Source organism: Protopterus annectens, chromosome 14.part0, assembly GCF_019279795.1.
Source record: "Protopterus annectens isolate FY-2018-M chromosome 14.part0, PAN1.0, whole genome shotgun sequence".
Classification (NCBI taxonomy): domain Eukaryota; kingdom Metazoa; phylum Chordata; order Ceratodontiformes; family Protopteridae; genus Protopterus; species Protopterus annectens.
In genome coordinates this window covers 616,451,226-616,468,055 of record NC_056748.1, presented here as the reverse complement: position 1 = coordinate 616,468,055, position 16,830 = coordinate 616,451,226, and the positions used below count along the sequence as shown (strand labels likewise).

The following is a 16,830-nucleotide window of genomic DNA, read 5'->3' as shown; positions in this document are numbered from 1 at the left end:
TGGTAGCATTTTAAACAATGAATGAAACTCCACAGGGCTGTTATGTGGTAGAAACCACTTACTAGAGCAGTACAGAATTCAGAAGCGTCATAACAACATTGCAAGTAGCTACATAAAATACTGCACACTTGGGAGAGATTGGATACACAGTAGGGATGCAGATACAGAGCAGCAACAATCTCTGCATTTATGAGTTTGTGAACCATGTAGTATACAGGAAGAGAAGGCAAAAAGTTATGCCTGTATGACTGCATAGTATTTGCATGGAAATATTTAATAATGATTCTGATGATTCAGGAGGACTGACATGCTCACCGTAACGTTATTGAGCAGAACAAAGTCCAGCTCTCATGCTTGTTATCTAAAGCATTCCATTGTAATGGCTGACTCAGGACATACATTACTATTTGTTCTGACCATAATAACCTTGTGGTGTACTCCACAGACAGACCCATACACTGACACACAAGTTTTCCCACTATTGGGGGCTTCTACAGAAGCACATCTTCTAATCAGAATAATATTTAAATGACCCCTACTCACACACATGAAAATACATGCAAAAGCCTTCATTAATGCTACCCTGTCATGACTGTGAGGTAGGGAGGCAACATGGTATGGTGCCCATCTTTAACATTTTAAAATTAATATATGTGTATGATGCGTGCACACCTGATTACTGTTACTATCCTTCTTAGTAACAAGGTACTACCTTATGACTAAGAGGTTACAGCTGGATACAACTGCAATGGCTTATCTAAATCAATCACAAAGATACAGCTAAAATGTGACAATATCAGATGTAAAAGAGAGTTGTACTTGCAATATGTTATTCATTTGGGTTCCTTATCACAAATAGCTCCACTGTTTTGTGTGAAAGAAAGTACCCTTCACCTCTAAATGTGTAGAATTAGTGCTGCAACCAAACAGAGAATCAAACCATAGTCTTCATTTGATCATTTTTGCAGTATTGGTAACTTATGGAATATATCCTGTTGAGGACACCATATGCCCAACCAGTTTACAAAAACTTATGCACCTTCCTCTCATGCCATATGTCTGACCTTCAAGCTATGCATGAAACTACATGCTTGTACCTAAGAGATGTTTGGCATGAAAATCATGTGACCTTTCTTGTTACTGGTCTGTGAATGAAGGGTTTATCTGTGCTGTAATGTATCAGCCTTACAACCTGTTTCACCTACAGTCATTGTGAAGAGCCAAGACCTATTGGAACCCTTCATCTTTTACATTTATTTTACTATAAAAGTTTTTATTTTCATGTCAGTTTGTTTTGGTTGACAGATCCCTTACTGGGAGAAGCATTCAAAATGTTTTTTTTTTTTGCATGGGCCCTGAACACAATTACAAAGAGTGTTCCATCTACCAGACTTTCATACCTATGATTATGGAGTTATTTGAGTTTGTTAAAACTTTACATTGGAAATAAACATTCACAAACACTGGCATGTACTAAGATGGTCTCAGAGTAATTTGTTTGGGACATTTCCCTTCAGACTAGAAAGCAAGTTAAGAAATTGAAAGGAGAGTCAATTTTACCTTAGACATCTGCTTCTCCATTAATGCACCAGATCAGCCCTTGGATTGCTAACTAGCATACCTGCTCCCACTGTAGGGACCCACAGGAGACTGACATGGCCCGGGGTGTTAGCAAATCCTTAATGACTGACTGGATGAATGATTCAGCCATAAATGGAAAGCCGGTGTGATCCTCTGTGAAGTAATTTAGAGGCTCCCTCAAATTCCTATATGAGAAGATGTCCAAAAGACCTTAATGGAGCTACATCCTGGGTCTGCTTCTTCTCATACTGTTTCCTTGGAGACACTTAAGAAAAGAAAGCAAAAGATAAAACATGGCTTTTATCATATTGGTCACTGCTGCAGTGGTCTTAGCTATATGGGTTATATCCTGTCAGGGATATAACAGCCAGCCAACTTCTGAAGCTTCAAGAGGAGCTGACCAAAAAGGCAGATTTTGGCTCCAAACCCTCCTTAGCTTTCCTGCTACTGAAGAGAATGCCTCTGTGCAGGATATAGAGGACTGACATTTAGCTTGTGTTGTTCCTTTGCTTTGGGAAAAAGAGATCCACATTTAAAAGGTGTTGTTTTTACTGCATTTCCTGTTTGGGTAAGTTATTTTTAAGCTAGGAGTTTGTGTTTTAACATATTGCGATGAGCCATAACTGTACTTTTAGAACAGGGGTACTCTTTGTCCAGCCAATTTTAAAAGTTGTTGAAAGTAAATGAAAACCATTTTTTGTGGAGAATTTGTGTTTATTTTACTTTTGGGGGCTGCCTTAAGAACATTAACATTTTAATGGTGCTTGATGCTTGTTTTCCCTGGGAAACAGGCACCATTTTCGAACTGACTGTGAAACTACTGGTCCTACTGTCGGTTCTTCATGCAGCAACAAAAAGAAAAAGTTATTTAGAAACCATTGCCACCACAGCAGGCTAGCTGTTTACCTCAGACACAGGTGGGTGACTCTTCTGTGGCCATAGCTTGTTCCTCAGACCACTCATCTTTTACTCTGGATCCCTCTGGTATAGCACCTACAGCCACTTTGGACCAGGAGTTAGCCACATCCTCTGCGGCTGTTGAGGTATTCTCAGTGGACAAGGGAAAGATACTTTTGTTGGTCCTGGGAGAGTGAACAGAGATGGTATCCCAGTTACATTATAATATTGTGCCCAATCATCAGGAAGCTACTGCTTCCATAAATAACAAAAAGTAACAGAAAACTAAACATGTATCTACTCTTTCTCAAATTTCCTTAGCCAGGAGTAGTTTACTGGGCCTGGCTTGGGGATTTAGTCAGGCTATTGATCCTTTCTATAAGATGGTTTCTGGTAAAATAAAGAAGGATACCTCTTTTCCCTGAAGAGATTCAACATTCTAAAGCTGGATGGGAAGATGCGTGTTTTCCTCTTCAGACTTCTGATTCAGATTCAGAGGAAAGCTCAGTTTCTGATTCTCCCTGTGGGCATTTCACTTTCTCTGAGACTATTTCCAGAATATGCCAATGTTTTCAGTGGGAGAACACTGAGGTTTCTCAGTCCATCAGAAAGTACTATGAGCTGTTATAGAAGGATATTCCAGAACCTTTACAAATTCATTCAGTTCTATCAGCTTTGGAGGATGTGTCTGTCACTGCATGCACATATTCCTGATAGTCAGCCTCCTGCCCCTATAAAAGGCAGATAGAATGTATAAAGTTTCTCAATCATTTCAATTTTTATGGACCTTTACCAAACCTGAATCCTGCTGCTTCTAAATAGTCAGTTAATTTTGATCCTACCCTTTCTGACAAGGATGGGAGGAATATTGATAAGTGCGGGGAAAAAGTGTATGTTTCTAAAATTTTGATTTCAGAATTTTAAACTGTCAGTCTCATGTTGTGACTAATTGTAAAAGTATGAGAACTGTTATGTCTGTAGTTTCTTCTTGTGAGGAAAATCTGCTTTAAATAATTTAGTTTCTTCTGTTGTACAAGTAACTACTTACTTGTTTACAGTGTATGTATGGCCACTGGTACTGTGTTGAGGGGTTTTGCTTGGCTGCAATCTCAGATCCTCCCAGATGATGTAAAAAATGAGATTTTAAATTCTCCTTTAGACAGTGATTTAGTGTTTGGCTCCTCTGCTGCATAGATTATCACAAAATGTGACTCAGGGAATCTCTAAAATTTTCAGCCCTCCTTTTCCAAAATTTCTAAGGGATTCCTTAACACCTCATTTAATTTTGGCAAAAAATAAAATAAACAGTATTAATTAACAAAATGCTGATAAATAGAAATTTGAGAACAAATGGCAATATCAGTCTAACGATTCAGAATGACAATTTAAGTGACTTGAACCCCCCCCCCCCACATACCCCCACCCCCACCCAGATGTCCAATTTCCCTAACAGAAAGACTGAATCTAGACTTTTCTCTTTAGGAACTGATAGTTCTGAAGGTCATTCATTTAGATTACAGATAGTAGAGGGAGGAAATCGCTCCTTTACAAGGGGTAAACCTCATCTAGCAGACCAGACTCCTTTATTTCACTCTTCAAAGCATGCTGTTCCAGAGAGTGATAGAACATTTTCCTCCTTCCCAGGTTAGGAAGAATTTTTATTCAATGATGCTTTTAGTGCCAATACCAGATGGTTGGAGACCAGTTCTGGATATTTATTTCCTAAACCTGTTTGTGATAGTGCCCACATTCAACTTACTTCACAACCTGTTACCTCTTTTTCCTCATTTAAGTTTCCTGGTAAAAATAGATTTAAAAGAAGCTTATCATCACTTCCCTACTCATCTCATCTTTAGGCATTTTTAAGGTTATGTGCATCTTGATCACATTGTCAAGTCTCTCCCTTACACTTTGGACTACCTACTGGACTAAGAGTCTTCACAAAGTGTCTAGCTCCAGTGATATCTCATTGCAGGCTACAGATTATCCACATTTTTCCATATTTAGATGACTTGCTTATCTTTGCAAAGTGTCAGGAATCTCTCTCTTAGGTGAGAAATGTTTTATATGAGCTGGAATTTCAAGAGAATATTCAGAAATCATTTTGATTCCTTCACACAAGATTGTGTTACCGCGGTGCCAGCTGAGCGCCTCAGTTCAAAGAACTTTCTTCCACAAGTAAAAAAACAGATTTATATGTAAATCTATTCCTACAACTTTTCACTCAGACTTTGGTCACTGAGAGGGAGTACTTCAAGATTTTGGGTCTCATGGCAACCTCATGATACCTCTGGCAAACTACACATAGAAAAGGGGTCTATATCAGTTTATCAAAAACTTTCTTCATTGAATGCCTTTTCATCGAACCCTATTCATCGAACCACTTATTAGTGAACCGTCAAATCAGCAAAACATTTCCGTAGGGAATAAAGTTACTTGGCCACCAGAGTTATCATAACAAACACTGCATCATTCTAAACAAACCAATGTGGGGGGGCTCTGCCCCCCCAACCACCCAGCATGGCAGGCTGCACCACCCCCCAATTATATATACCAACTCTGAGATTGCACTACATTTGGGAAAAGGACAAATGTGTAACAATGGCCCCCTGTCTCCTTTCCCTGGGAAGAATTTTTGCTGATTTAATGGTTCACTGAAAAGCAATTAGATGAAAAGGTGTTCGAAGAAATTATTCGATAAACTGATATAGACCCATGAAAAAGATGCAATGATATCTGAAGTCTTTTTGGTTCCATCACCAACATCCTTTGTATTTTCAGATCCCAGTGCTAGGGTTTGTTAGAAGAGAAACCATTTGGAGTAATCAAATCTCCCTAAATCTAAGCCTCCCCTTCTCCCTTCCTCCCTACTCAAAGGTGAAATAAAAGTGCAAAGAGTGTGGGACACCAAGGACAGACACAAGCACATAAATAAAAAAGAGATGCTTACCTTGATCATGGCACTCTACTTTCTGAATCATCTTTGATCCCCAGGTCCTCTTCAAGTTGTTAAAGATGATGCCACAGTCATTTGGCACATCAACAAGAAAGGGAGAACTAGGTCATAGCCCCTTTGCAGACTATCCATGTTAGCTTACGGTATAGCTTCACAGCACAGTCTCACTCCACAGGCATCATATATTCTGTCAGAGCAAATCTGTGTGCCAGACAAACTGAACAGGACAAGGGCAGACTCTCATGAATGGAATCTAGAGTAGGGTATCTTTCAAGATTCAATCTATCTGTGGCTACATTTTCAAATTAATGTATCTTGTTCTGAAGAGCTATATCATAGGTGAGTACTCGGTTAATGGCCCTGGAGCCAACACAAGCCTAGCCAAAAAATATTCCCAGTAGTCCTGTTGCCGGACATTAGTTCCTTGTGCCCCTATGAAGCATGACTGTTGAAGTGATCGCCAGGGTGAATTTCCTGTTATCCATCCACTCGTAAAGATTTTCTTGAAGAGGCCTAGTGAAGTGCTCTACTTGACATGAATGGGAGTTTATTCCAGAGTATGGGAAGTCTCTGTGTTAGGAACCTGTCCCTCCAGCAGGTTCTGTTTATTGTGGTGATGAGGTTGAAGTCTTTGCAGCATGTAGTATGGAGGGAATGATACTTTTTCAGATGAAGCATGTCTAGCAACACTGGGTCAGACATGGCTTTGTATGCCAAGCAGAGATTGCCTGTAAGTAGGCGATATGAGATGGAGTATAGCTTGAGTTTTTTTTAGTCTGTCTGTATAGGGCATGTGTTTCAGTCCTAGGATCCTCTTTGTGAGGAATTTTTGTGGACTTTCCAGTTGTTGTAGGTGTCTAGTGAGGTATATGCCAAATGAGGCACTGTACTCTATAATGGGTCTAATGAGGGATGAGTAGAGAGTGACTATGACTTCTTTCTTCCTGGATGAGAAACATTTTGTATTGAGGTGTGCCACATAGAAGGACTTTCTAACTACAGTGGCAACATGGTTGTCAAAGGAGAGGTTGCTGTCTACCTGTGTCCCTATATCTCTTATCACACCTTGGGAGTTGAGAGGGTTACCATCGATGTGGTAGTTCGTGGGCACCATGTTTTTCTCAAAGGGGATGACAAAGCACTTTTTATCACTGAGCTTAAGACCATGGTTCTGGCAGCAGTCATTGGTGTCTGTGAGGCCTTTTTTAGGATGTCTACATCAGCTTGAGAATCAATAATAGCTCCCAGTTTGCAGTCATCCGCAAATTTGGTTAACCAGAATCCCTTGGTGTTCACCTGAACTTCAGAGAAGTAGATGCCAAACAGGAGAGGACCCAGGACAGATCCCTCTAGGACTCCACTTGTAATTGCCCAGTAGTCGGATTTGGAGTCCGCTACTTTCACTGTGCGGGTTCTGTCCATGAGTCATTTTGCAACCCATCTTATGATGTAGGGGTTAATGCCTCGAAAAGTGAGTCTCTCAATGATCTGTGAGTGGGGGATGTAGGCTGTATGGACTACCTTACCTTCATCGACCGCTGTGGTGACAGATTCAAAGAAGTCTATCAGGTTGAGCAGACATGATCTGCCCTTCACAATCCCAAACTGTGAGGGGTCCAGGGTTTTAAGGTTCCCAATATCCCTATTTATGAGATCCATAATGATGCCCTCCATGGCCTTACAGATCAGGCTTGTCAGGCTGATGGGGCAGTAGTTTCCTGGGTCAGTAGTTGCTCCCCCTTTGTAGAGTGGAATGACTGTAGCGGTGCACCATTTGGTGGGAACAAAGCCTGAAGTTTGGCTTTGGTTGAACAAGGCACTCAGGTGTGGTGCCAGTTCCCTTTGTAGTTCATGTAGAACACAGCCAGGTATATTATCAGGTCCCATGGAAGCTGTATTTTTGGCTTTGGATAGTTCAGCTTCTAGCTGTGCAGCCATGATATTAGGGATTTGGCATTCCTCGGGTATTGGGATGGGCCCTTTAGGGGTGAAGGGGGGGTGAAGTTTGCACTAAACCTGTTGGCCAGGATATTGGCAATATCTGTTGGTTCAGTATAAGTGGTACCGTTGTGCAGTAGCTCAGAGCACTTCTGCATATTGTTATGCAGATTCTTGACATAGCTAAAGAATGCCTTGCTGTTATCTTTAGCATCTGTAGCAATTTTGTTTTTGTAACTAGCTTTGGAGGATTTGATGAGTGATCTCAGTTTTTTTTACTGAGACTTATAGGGGAATTATTCCTGTCTTGGGAAATTTACCCTTTTCTGCAACAGTTTTTTCCTTCTGTTGTAGAATTTGTTAATGGCAGGGGACCACCAGATTGGCTTCCTTTTTTTGGAAGACAGGATCTTGGTTCTGTTTGGTATGGCCTGATCCATGCACTTGGGTAAATGCTCATACAGCACCTTGGTGTATGATTCAGCAGCCATACATGCATTCCCCATTTGCATGGACAACGTGAAGTTTGACACTTCTGTCTTTAGAAGCTCAAAATTGGCTTTGCAGAAGTTCTTTACTGTGGTTTCCTTCATGGGAGGGTAAGGGTGGGATTTGGATATCGACTGTGATTAACTTGTAGTCAGATCTAATCAGGGAGGAGTTGATTACTGGTGTAGAGCAGTGGTCCCCCATGTTTGTAATGACCAGGTCGAGAATGTTGGTCCAGGGCACTGGAATTAATGAATTCCAGAAATCGTTCAGCAAATGAGTTGGAACAGGAGCAATTTTCCCAGCTAATGGAGGGGTAGTTAAAGTCTCTCAGTATAAGGGTATTAGGTTGAACCTTAATACTTTCCAGAGTGTTCAGGAATCCAGAGTGGGAGTTTTGGGACATTGTGGGGGATCTATAGCAGGCTACAACCTGGATTGCAGTTTTATCCAGTGTTATTTGTGCCTGTAGTATCTCTGATGCATTATGTTGGACAACCAGTCTGGAGGTGTGCGTATCCTTTATGAAGATGGTTACACCACCACCTTTGGGGCTTCGGTCCACACCTCCTTTAGGGCTTCGGTCCAAATTTAGGGGCCGAAAGGTGTGATATGCAATGTAGCCTGGTAGCGCTGGGATGCTCTCCGTAGCCTTGAACCAGGTCTCTGTTACTGCACAGAGGTCATTGTTTTCCAGTTTAAGGAGTGACTTGAGCAAGTGCATTTTGAGATTTAGGCTTCTAGCATTGAGTAGCATAACCCTCAGGTTACGTTTGCTTGCAGTTGTTATGGTGGTAAATTTGTCTTCAGGGCATTGCCTAAAAAAGGCACTATAGGGGTGACAAGAGCTTTCACCAGTATCCAGAATCCCAGGGGTGTCAGATGCAGGCCATCTCTGACAAAGCATCGAGATCTGTCGATCATATCATCCCAGGCAGACAGATACTGGTTCCCCTTTGAATGACACCAGAAACTTAGTTAATTGTTGAAGTCAATCATTTTCTGCATGTACTGTGGTGTCATTCTTGGTGACAGCAGGATGCTACTCAGGGCTAGGGTCATACCTGTCTGGGCTACAAGATCCAAGAGCTCCTCCATGTCTCTTTTCATGTAGTCCAGGGAGGTACGTCTTGGGTCATTCACACCAACATGGACAATGACCGACTCACATTTGTACTTGTTGTGGAGAGATTCAAGTGCATGTGTTATGTTGCGAATCCTGGCACCCAACAGGCAGCTAACCATAACTTTCTCCTTATTCAACCTAGTGAGTGGGACGTCAGTGTGCCTTACTGTTGAGTCACCTATGACTAGTGTATTGGGTAAAATGTTTTGCAGTAGAGGGCTTAAGCTGAGTGGCACACGGTTTATGTGGGCTATGTGCCTTGGAGGTTGTGTTTGGATGAGTTGGTTGCTTGTGTTTCTGCCTCAGAGGTCTTTGTTGTTTGGGCAAATTTTTATTGAGACCCTCCACGAAAGTGGGTGTGCGTTTTGTGTTACTATGTGAGAAGTGTGGTGGTGTGTGATCCGGGGAGTTATGTGTTCTATGAGTTGTGATGTATGTGTTAACCTTCTCCTCTTGACTGGCTAGCCCAGTCTTGGTTTGAGAGAGCATGGCCTTCAGTTTGGCTATGTATGTGCATCTCTCACAAGAGGATGTGTTTGGAGGTAGGAGGAGAGGGTTGTCTGTGTACATGAGGTAATTGCTACGTTGCCTTAGGATGCCCAGGTTCACCAGGTTGTTAGGAGAAAAGATAGGGAACTGACCTTTAGACATGCCTGGATAGGTGCTTAGTTATTTAAGTACTGGAGCTGTTTTGCTTCCTTTTAAGTACTGAAGCTGTTATTGTTTCCTTTATGGATAGTTTTTAGTGCTACTAGCAGTTGGTATGCTTACAATAACAGCTGCAAGAGGTTCTGAGCAAGTGCTGGGTTTAGAGGTCTGATTTGAGTGCTCAGAGATGAAAACTAGCAAGATCTAAGGGAAAATTTGAATAGCAGCCTTTAAGGCACCGGTAATAGTTTACCCTAGCTTAGTGTCGCTGCGTGATGCACAAACCTGCGCAATCACAGGTTTTTAAGTCAGAAAGTTGAAAGGGATAGAAGCAGCCCAAAACGGCAAATAAAATATAAATCCTGAGCTGGAAACTACTCCTCTAGCAATAGAGAGGCTGCTCAGAGCTTAAACTCCCACTGATAAGCAGAAAGACTTTCTTCTATCTCAGCAAGGTCTGGACAACTCAGAACACAAAATACAGTCCTGAAATCAGCAAATCTGAGATTCGGACTATTCTAGTTTGAGAAAACGGCAGGTAATGAGCAAGTAGATAGGATTTTTTTCTTTTCATTTTTTGTTACAGAAGCAGAAATACAGTAAATGCAGTAGTAAAATTCATGCTTAAGGCTCTAAAGAGCTAGTGCACTTGAGTGTGTAGCCTGTAACAATAAATGCAGTTGAAAAAAGCAATTCAATAAAGTGCAATTTGCAAAATCAGCAGAAACAATTACATTAAATATCAAAGCTTGTAAAACAGCTGTAATAAAGTGCTGCAAGCAAAAATAAGCTAAAGAAAGCAAAACAGGTACTTACAATCAAGCAAAGTCTCTCTCTCTTCTTTCTGCTGCTGTAGAACTCTGCAGGATGCCCAACAGGATCCACTGAGGTAAAACAAGTGCAAACCTGCACAAATATGGGTTTTTAAGTCAGAAAGTTGAAAGGGATAGAAGCAGCCAAAAATGGCCAAGAAAATACAAATCCTGAGCTGGAAACCACTCCTATAGCGATAGATAGACTGCTCAGAGCTTACCACTCCCACTGACAAGCAGAAAGACTTCCTTCTATCTCAACAAGGTCTGTACAACTCCTGAAATCAGCAAATCTGAGATCCGGACTACTCTAGTTTACAGTAACTGGAGTAGTAAAATTCACTCTTAAGGCTCTAAAAGAATAGCACACTTGAATGTGTAGCCTGTAACAATAAATGCAGTTGAAAAAAATGATTCAATAAAGTGCAGTATGCAAAATCAGCAGAAAACTGTTAAATTAAATGCCAAAGCTTGTAAAACGACTGTAATAAAGTGCGGCAAGCAAAAATAAGCTAAAGAAAGCAAAAACAGGTACTTATAATCAAGCAAAGTCTCTCTCTTCTTTCTGTTGCTGTAGAACTCTGCAGAATGCCCAAACAGGATCTGCTGAGGTAAAACAAGGGCAAACCCGTGTATCATGGGATTTTAAGTCAGAAAGTTGAAAGGGATAGAAGCAGCCCAAAACAGCCAATAAAATACAAATCCTGAACTGGAAACCGCTCCTCTAGCGATAGATAGGCTGCTCAGAGCTTACCACTCCCACTGATAAGCAGAAAGACTTCCTCTATATAGAAATTCAGCAATTGTTATAATCAATACTTGCTAGCATTACTGCACTCTTTTAGCAAAAACAAAGTTCCATACAGCAACTAAAAAGAAGAATTAGGATTTATTTTTGAGTTCCTACAGATATTTGTTTAGCAGAGTTTACATCCATTAAAAGAAACATTATATTATCCATTTTCTTATTTAATACTATTTATTCTATGCTGTTTTTAATTCACCATTAACAACATTGATTTTATCAGTTTATTAGCATGGTATATCTGTTTTTCATAGTAATAACAATTGTAATAGGTGATGATTAAAGATTAAGGATGGTTTGATTTTAGAGGTATACAGTCAGTGAACATTTGTGAATAAAAAAGTGTGCTAAGAAACCTCTAGACTCTGAACTGCTTTGACATCTTGTATTTCCTTTGAGATGTGCCATGGTATAACACTCATGTCCCTATTATTATTTGCCAGAAGGTGATTACTGAAGATACAATGGCTCGTAGATATCTTGGACCAAATTATCCCTCCTCAGTTTTTAATGCTGGTGAAGCACAGAATAATCCTTATCCATCTCAGGTAATAGCATGCTTACTTTTCACTTTTTTACTATTCTACTTAAAGCTATATGCATTTTATAAACACTGCTTCACTGCTTGCTGTACACAATGCTAAATTTCTAATTGTCACTCAGCTTACAACTAACGTTTTGGGAGTTAATACAGGTCTCAGAATTTGTTACACAGGTCACCAAATATTAGAACAACAAAGTATGATCATAGTGTAATTATTTTTATTCTGTTGAAGTTTGCAGACTGATGTTATTTAGATCAGATCAGAGCCTGTGTTATTATTTAGTTTTATCAAACAAAATATATCAGCTATATAGAATATCAAATGGAAACAGGTGATTTTGTTACTGAATTGTTGTACTATTAAGCAAAATAATATTTGTCATAAAAAGAAAATACTTTTTTAAAATTTTCCCATTGTTTGCACATGAATTTAGTTTAATTGATTTTCAGTAATGTACAAACAATTGATAATTAGGAATACGACATTGAGCTGGGCAAAATATTAAATATTTTGCTTGCATGAAATTCTCATAAAAGTTCCAGTGAATAAAATTATAAAAAATGTGACACTATTTAAACTGAGAAAGTTCACTTAGAGTCAGAACTGAATTGACAAATGATGGAGTTCTTGATATTTTCTAAATGTAAATCTCTTGAGACCTAATCAATATTCTAGGATTTGCAAAACCACATAGGATCCCAAACAGTTTCTTAGATTCATAAATGGATAATCCACATAAAGTTTAAAACATATTTTGAACACATTGCATTGTATGAATGCATATTCCTATTTAGGTTTTGTCCTGTGTGCTATACTTTGAATTGGTTCTCAGTTCTCTTGCAATATATGCAATATATGCCACCAATGCATTTATATGCATGCATAGTCTTATTGTAGAACTAATATGCTGTACAGTTAATTAACAGAATTTATAGCTCACATCCTTAAAATTGTTTCCTTTGTATCAGTGATGCAGATTAGATACTATAGGAATGCATACTGTATATGTATTTGAGCACTTCTGAAATGAGCATAGTAAAACACAAATCAAGTATTTTATAACATAACAACAAGGCTGTTTACCATTTACATTATTAATTATCAAAATCAAATTTACAGTATTTTATGGCTCTCTCATTTTTATTAGCATTTTAATAAATTAAAACATCTGAAAGCAAGGCATTCTAGTCCTCTCCACCCTCTGGAGAAAGGCCACTTGCCTCATTAAACCTGTGTAGTTCTGCCTAGTAACTACATGTAATAAATACATACACACCTAATATATATGTATACATACAGATATATATATATATATATATATATATATATATATATAGAGAGAGAGAGAGAGACATACACATGCATAATATATATATATATATATATATATATATATATATATATATATATATATATATATATATATATATATATATATATATGGGATCACTACGGAATACCGAAATTCCACAATCCTGAGACTCTAAATCCCAAGGACCAAAATCTCGAGATTGCGGAATCTCAAACATTAAAAAAAAAGTGAAACATCAAGCCCCCCTGCACCCCCCACACCCCCTGCAACTTAAATATACCAACTCCGAGATCACACTACAGTGAAGTGAAAGACAAAGTTCCCATTCCGCACTGTGCGGCAATCCCCATTCACTACTTTCGAGATTCTATATATGTATATATTGATTGATGGATAGATATTAGAATGATGATTAAAATGAGCTAAATGGTACTCATTTCTGAAGGCAGTATGTCTTGTTGATTATCATGAATGTGATAAAATCTAACTAAAAACATTGAAGTTAAAATGGCACTGCAACTGTATATGTTTGCAGTTATAAGCTGATTGTAAAGCAAACATGGAGTTTCATGATTAACATACCTTTTCAAGGTGGTATGGGACACTACCTCTCGATTTGAAAAAAGGATGTGTTCCAGTTATGAAGGGATAACACTCAGCTTCCCTGTAAAAGTATATGTCAGAATGCTGGAAAACATAATGGTTTAATATAGGGCCTTTGTAACTGCTTCAAAAATGTCATGTTTGTAATTATTTATCTAAGAAAATTACTAAAGTGGGTTATCAGATTTTTGAAATTATAGGGGCTGAAACAATGAACTCTAACTGCAAACATGACATTTTAATATTTTTGAAAATATATAGCAATACAAAGGACAAAACATCTCATTGAAGACCCAGATAAAATATTGATTTACATTATACACAAGTTATATTTCTTAAGGTACACACACAAAATGTAATGCTCCAAATACATTATTGGAAAATTCAAATTATTTAATTGTTATAAACATCATGAAAGGTTTGAGGTGCAATGCAGATTTTGTCCAGCCCTTCTGGGTCCTTGTCATTGCCTGCAGATTTGTGTCAACATTAATTCAATGGCTTTTTGTCACTGATGTATTTCACAAGCTTTTTTCTACTCTTACAGGATCTTAAGTATGAGATAGAGTCAACCCGCAACACACTTGGTAAACAGCAGGTTAAGTCATAACCCTGTTAAATTTCATTCTTTTCCTGATCTTCCATCATTTTCTTTTCTTTGTTATTAAAATGCATAATAGAGGTACAGTGTATCTGCCTGCCTCATGCATTTCATAGCACATGGAATTCACAGCGGTGAAAAGCTTGCCCTCAGAAATCGCATGGGCATACATGTTAGCAAGAAGGCTAATGACTGAACTGCATGCTGAATTTGTGCGTCATAATGTCAAATACCTTCATTACTTTCATTGTTGCTTTAATTTGATGTGTATATGCATTGCTGCTATTGAATTGTCTCTTTTTTTCTGTGACTAAAAGCTGTTGTACATGTTTAATTTTCATTTGCATGTTTCCATGTCATCCAGAGGGGTAGGGAGAAATCATATGGACCTTGTGACAGAGAAAAAATACACAGTGAAATATGTCAAGTTCAAGTTTTTCAAAAAAACACTACAAAATGTCAGGGTCATGTAGGTTAGTTTCATGTTTATATCAAATTCCTCAATCACACCTGCTTTTTTAGAAAATAGTTCGTGTTGTGTTCAAGTAATACACTAATATGTGTGCTCAATGTTTTGCACTAGGCAGTTTCCACTTTTGCTTAAACACACATTTATTTCCGCTTGCATCTTGCATGAATCAACAGTTTCGAAAGATGTTAGCCTGTATAAGCATAAGTGAAGGATTTAATAACAACAGATAGCAGTATCTCATTAGAACATTTGATATTAAGCATATCCAAAATACTGTTGGCATAATGAATCAGAGCCACCATTGAAAATTAGAGAAAAGCAAAGCCACAAGACAGCACAAATCACAAAACCTGAGAAACGACAAAAGTGCTGAATGGACGCAATAAGATAACAAAACCCAATAGTATGGTTTAGCGCTAAACCATACTATTGGGCTTTGTTGTCTTATTGCGTCCATTCAGCATTTTGTCGTTTCTCAGATCAGAGCCACAATTCGTTTAGGCCTCCTATGAACTGTTCAGGACAATGAAGAGTGTTCTCAGTAGGTAAGCTCTTTAATTTATGAGATGGTATTTAGCTTGAAATGTTTTTTTCTTCATTGTGACTCAGTTCTAAATCTCACATATTAACATAAAGGGATTGTATAGGTAACTGTACTCTGTGGTAAAACATCTACTTTAGCGCATTTTGAGCTGATGCATTCTACATTTAAGGTACTACATCCAATAGAACAAGTTGCAGATATTAAATGTGTACGAAACAATCAGAAAATGAAACTGTTGGCATACAGTGTAAGTCTGTGAGAGATCCTCAAACATGAAAATAGCTTGATTCAGACCTCAATGACTTCTTTAGTGTTTAACCATGTTTGGCCACTTTTAAATGAGGTAAACAGATGCTTGCTTGCAAACTGGAGATCTTCACCTGCAGTTCACTAAATTATTTACCTATTCCGTGCCAACATACACCCACATGCACACACCAATGAAAAAAGAATGATTAAAATTAAAATAAAAAAAGCTTCAGCAAATTAAACTTCTCCCCACTTTGCCATATCACTTTCCTCTATTCTAACTACACATAATACCCATATTATATAACAAATGAGTCATATTATTAACAAACGTTTTTCTAGCAGTTTAGTCTATGTGTATTCTATACATTGGTTTTCTATTTGGCAATTTAAAAATACATGACATGCTCAGTGAGTAGGCCATTCTGCTGCAGAATAAATCCACTGGAAAAAATCTATTACTTCATTTCCTTTGATTTAATTTCCTGAGATGCTTACTGAATTTTCCTTGGATCCTAACATCTAACTAAAACAAATCTTTAAAAACTGATCCTTTAAAGAATAGCAGATTATATTGTTGCTGTCGCAGTCCCTTAAAATAGAACACAACATTTTAAGTAATATGGTGCAATAAATACATACACAGAAGAGGGGAAGGAGCATTATGCAGTAATAAGCTGCTTCTTATGGGTCAGAGTATGACGCACAGCTGAGATCTGCAGCAGCCAGGAAAGGGCTGTTATATCACCATAATGCCTTCTCAGGAGGGCCGTATTACAGTTATGAGGCTGGGAATCTTAGTGTATTCTAAGCATTTTGAGGGCAACAGTTTTAGATAGCTATGCTTAGAAACTGTGTAGCTGAAAAGCACTCTGAAAATTACTCAGGATGATGTTTAATATCAGGTAATATTTACTTGTTATACAACTTAATTTGCATAAGCACATTTCTTAGGTTTCTGCTGTTTTGCAAACCTGCACTGTTATAATTTTTATACTGAATAAATATACAATTTTAGGATAATGCATTTACCTCAGTTTCACAAAACTGTTTGTCCTTATTGACAAACTGCTGCATATCTTAATGTACATAACAATAGTTATGCTATGTTATTAATCTTCTAAGCATACCTCTCAACCTGGAATCATCAAAAGTCTGGACAAGGCCCATGAAAAATAGGTACAAATCTGTACACTGATTAACGTAAAATTTGTATTCATAATTACATAACCCCACCCACTCTGATGGAATT

General features: G+C 38.3%; 1 protein-coding gene across 6 annotated transcripts in view; it reads left to right on the top strand.

Moving 5' to 3' along the window:
• The window catches only part of MYPN (myopalladin), a 2,130,465-nt gene that overhangs the window by 1,891,812 nt on the left and 221,823 nt on the right, over positions 1-16,830 (top strand). For 3 of the 6 annotated variants that reach the window (XM_044056370.1, XM_044056366.1, XM_044056371.1), the window contains 2 exons: positions 11,696-11,800; positions 14,260-14,310. In XM_044056370.1, coding sequence (XP_043912305.1) covers positions 11,696-11,800; positions 14,260-14,310 — 156 coding nt within the window. The remainder of the gene's footprint in view (positions 1-11,695; positions 11,801-14,259; positions 14,311-16,830) is intronic. The other 3 variants (XM_044056367.1, XM_044056369.1, XM_044056368.1) reach the window with 3 other exon arrangements.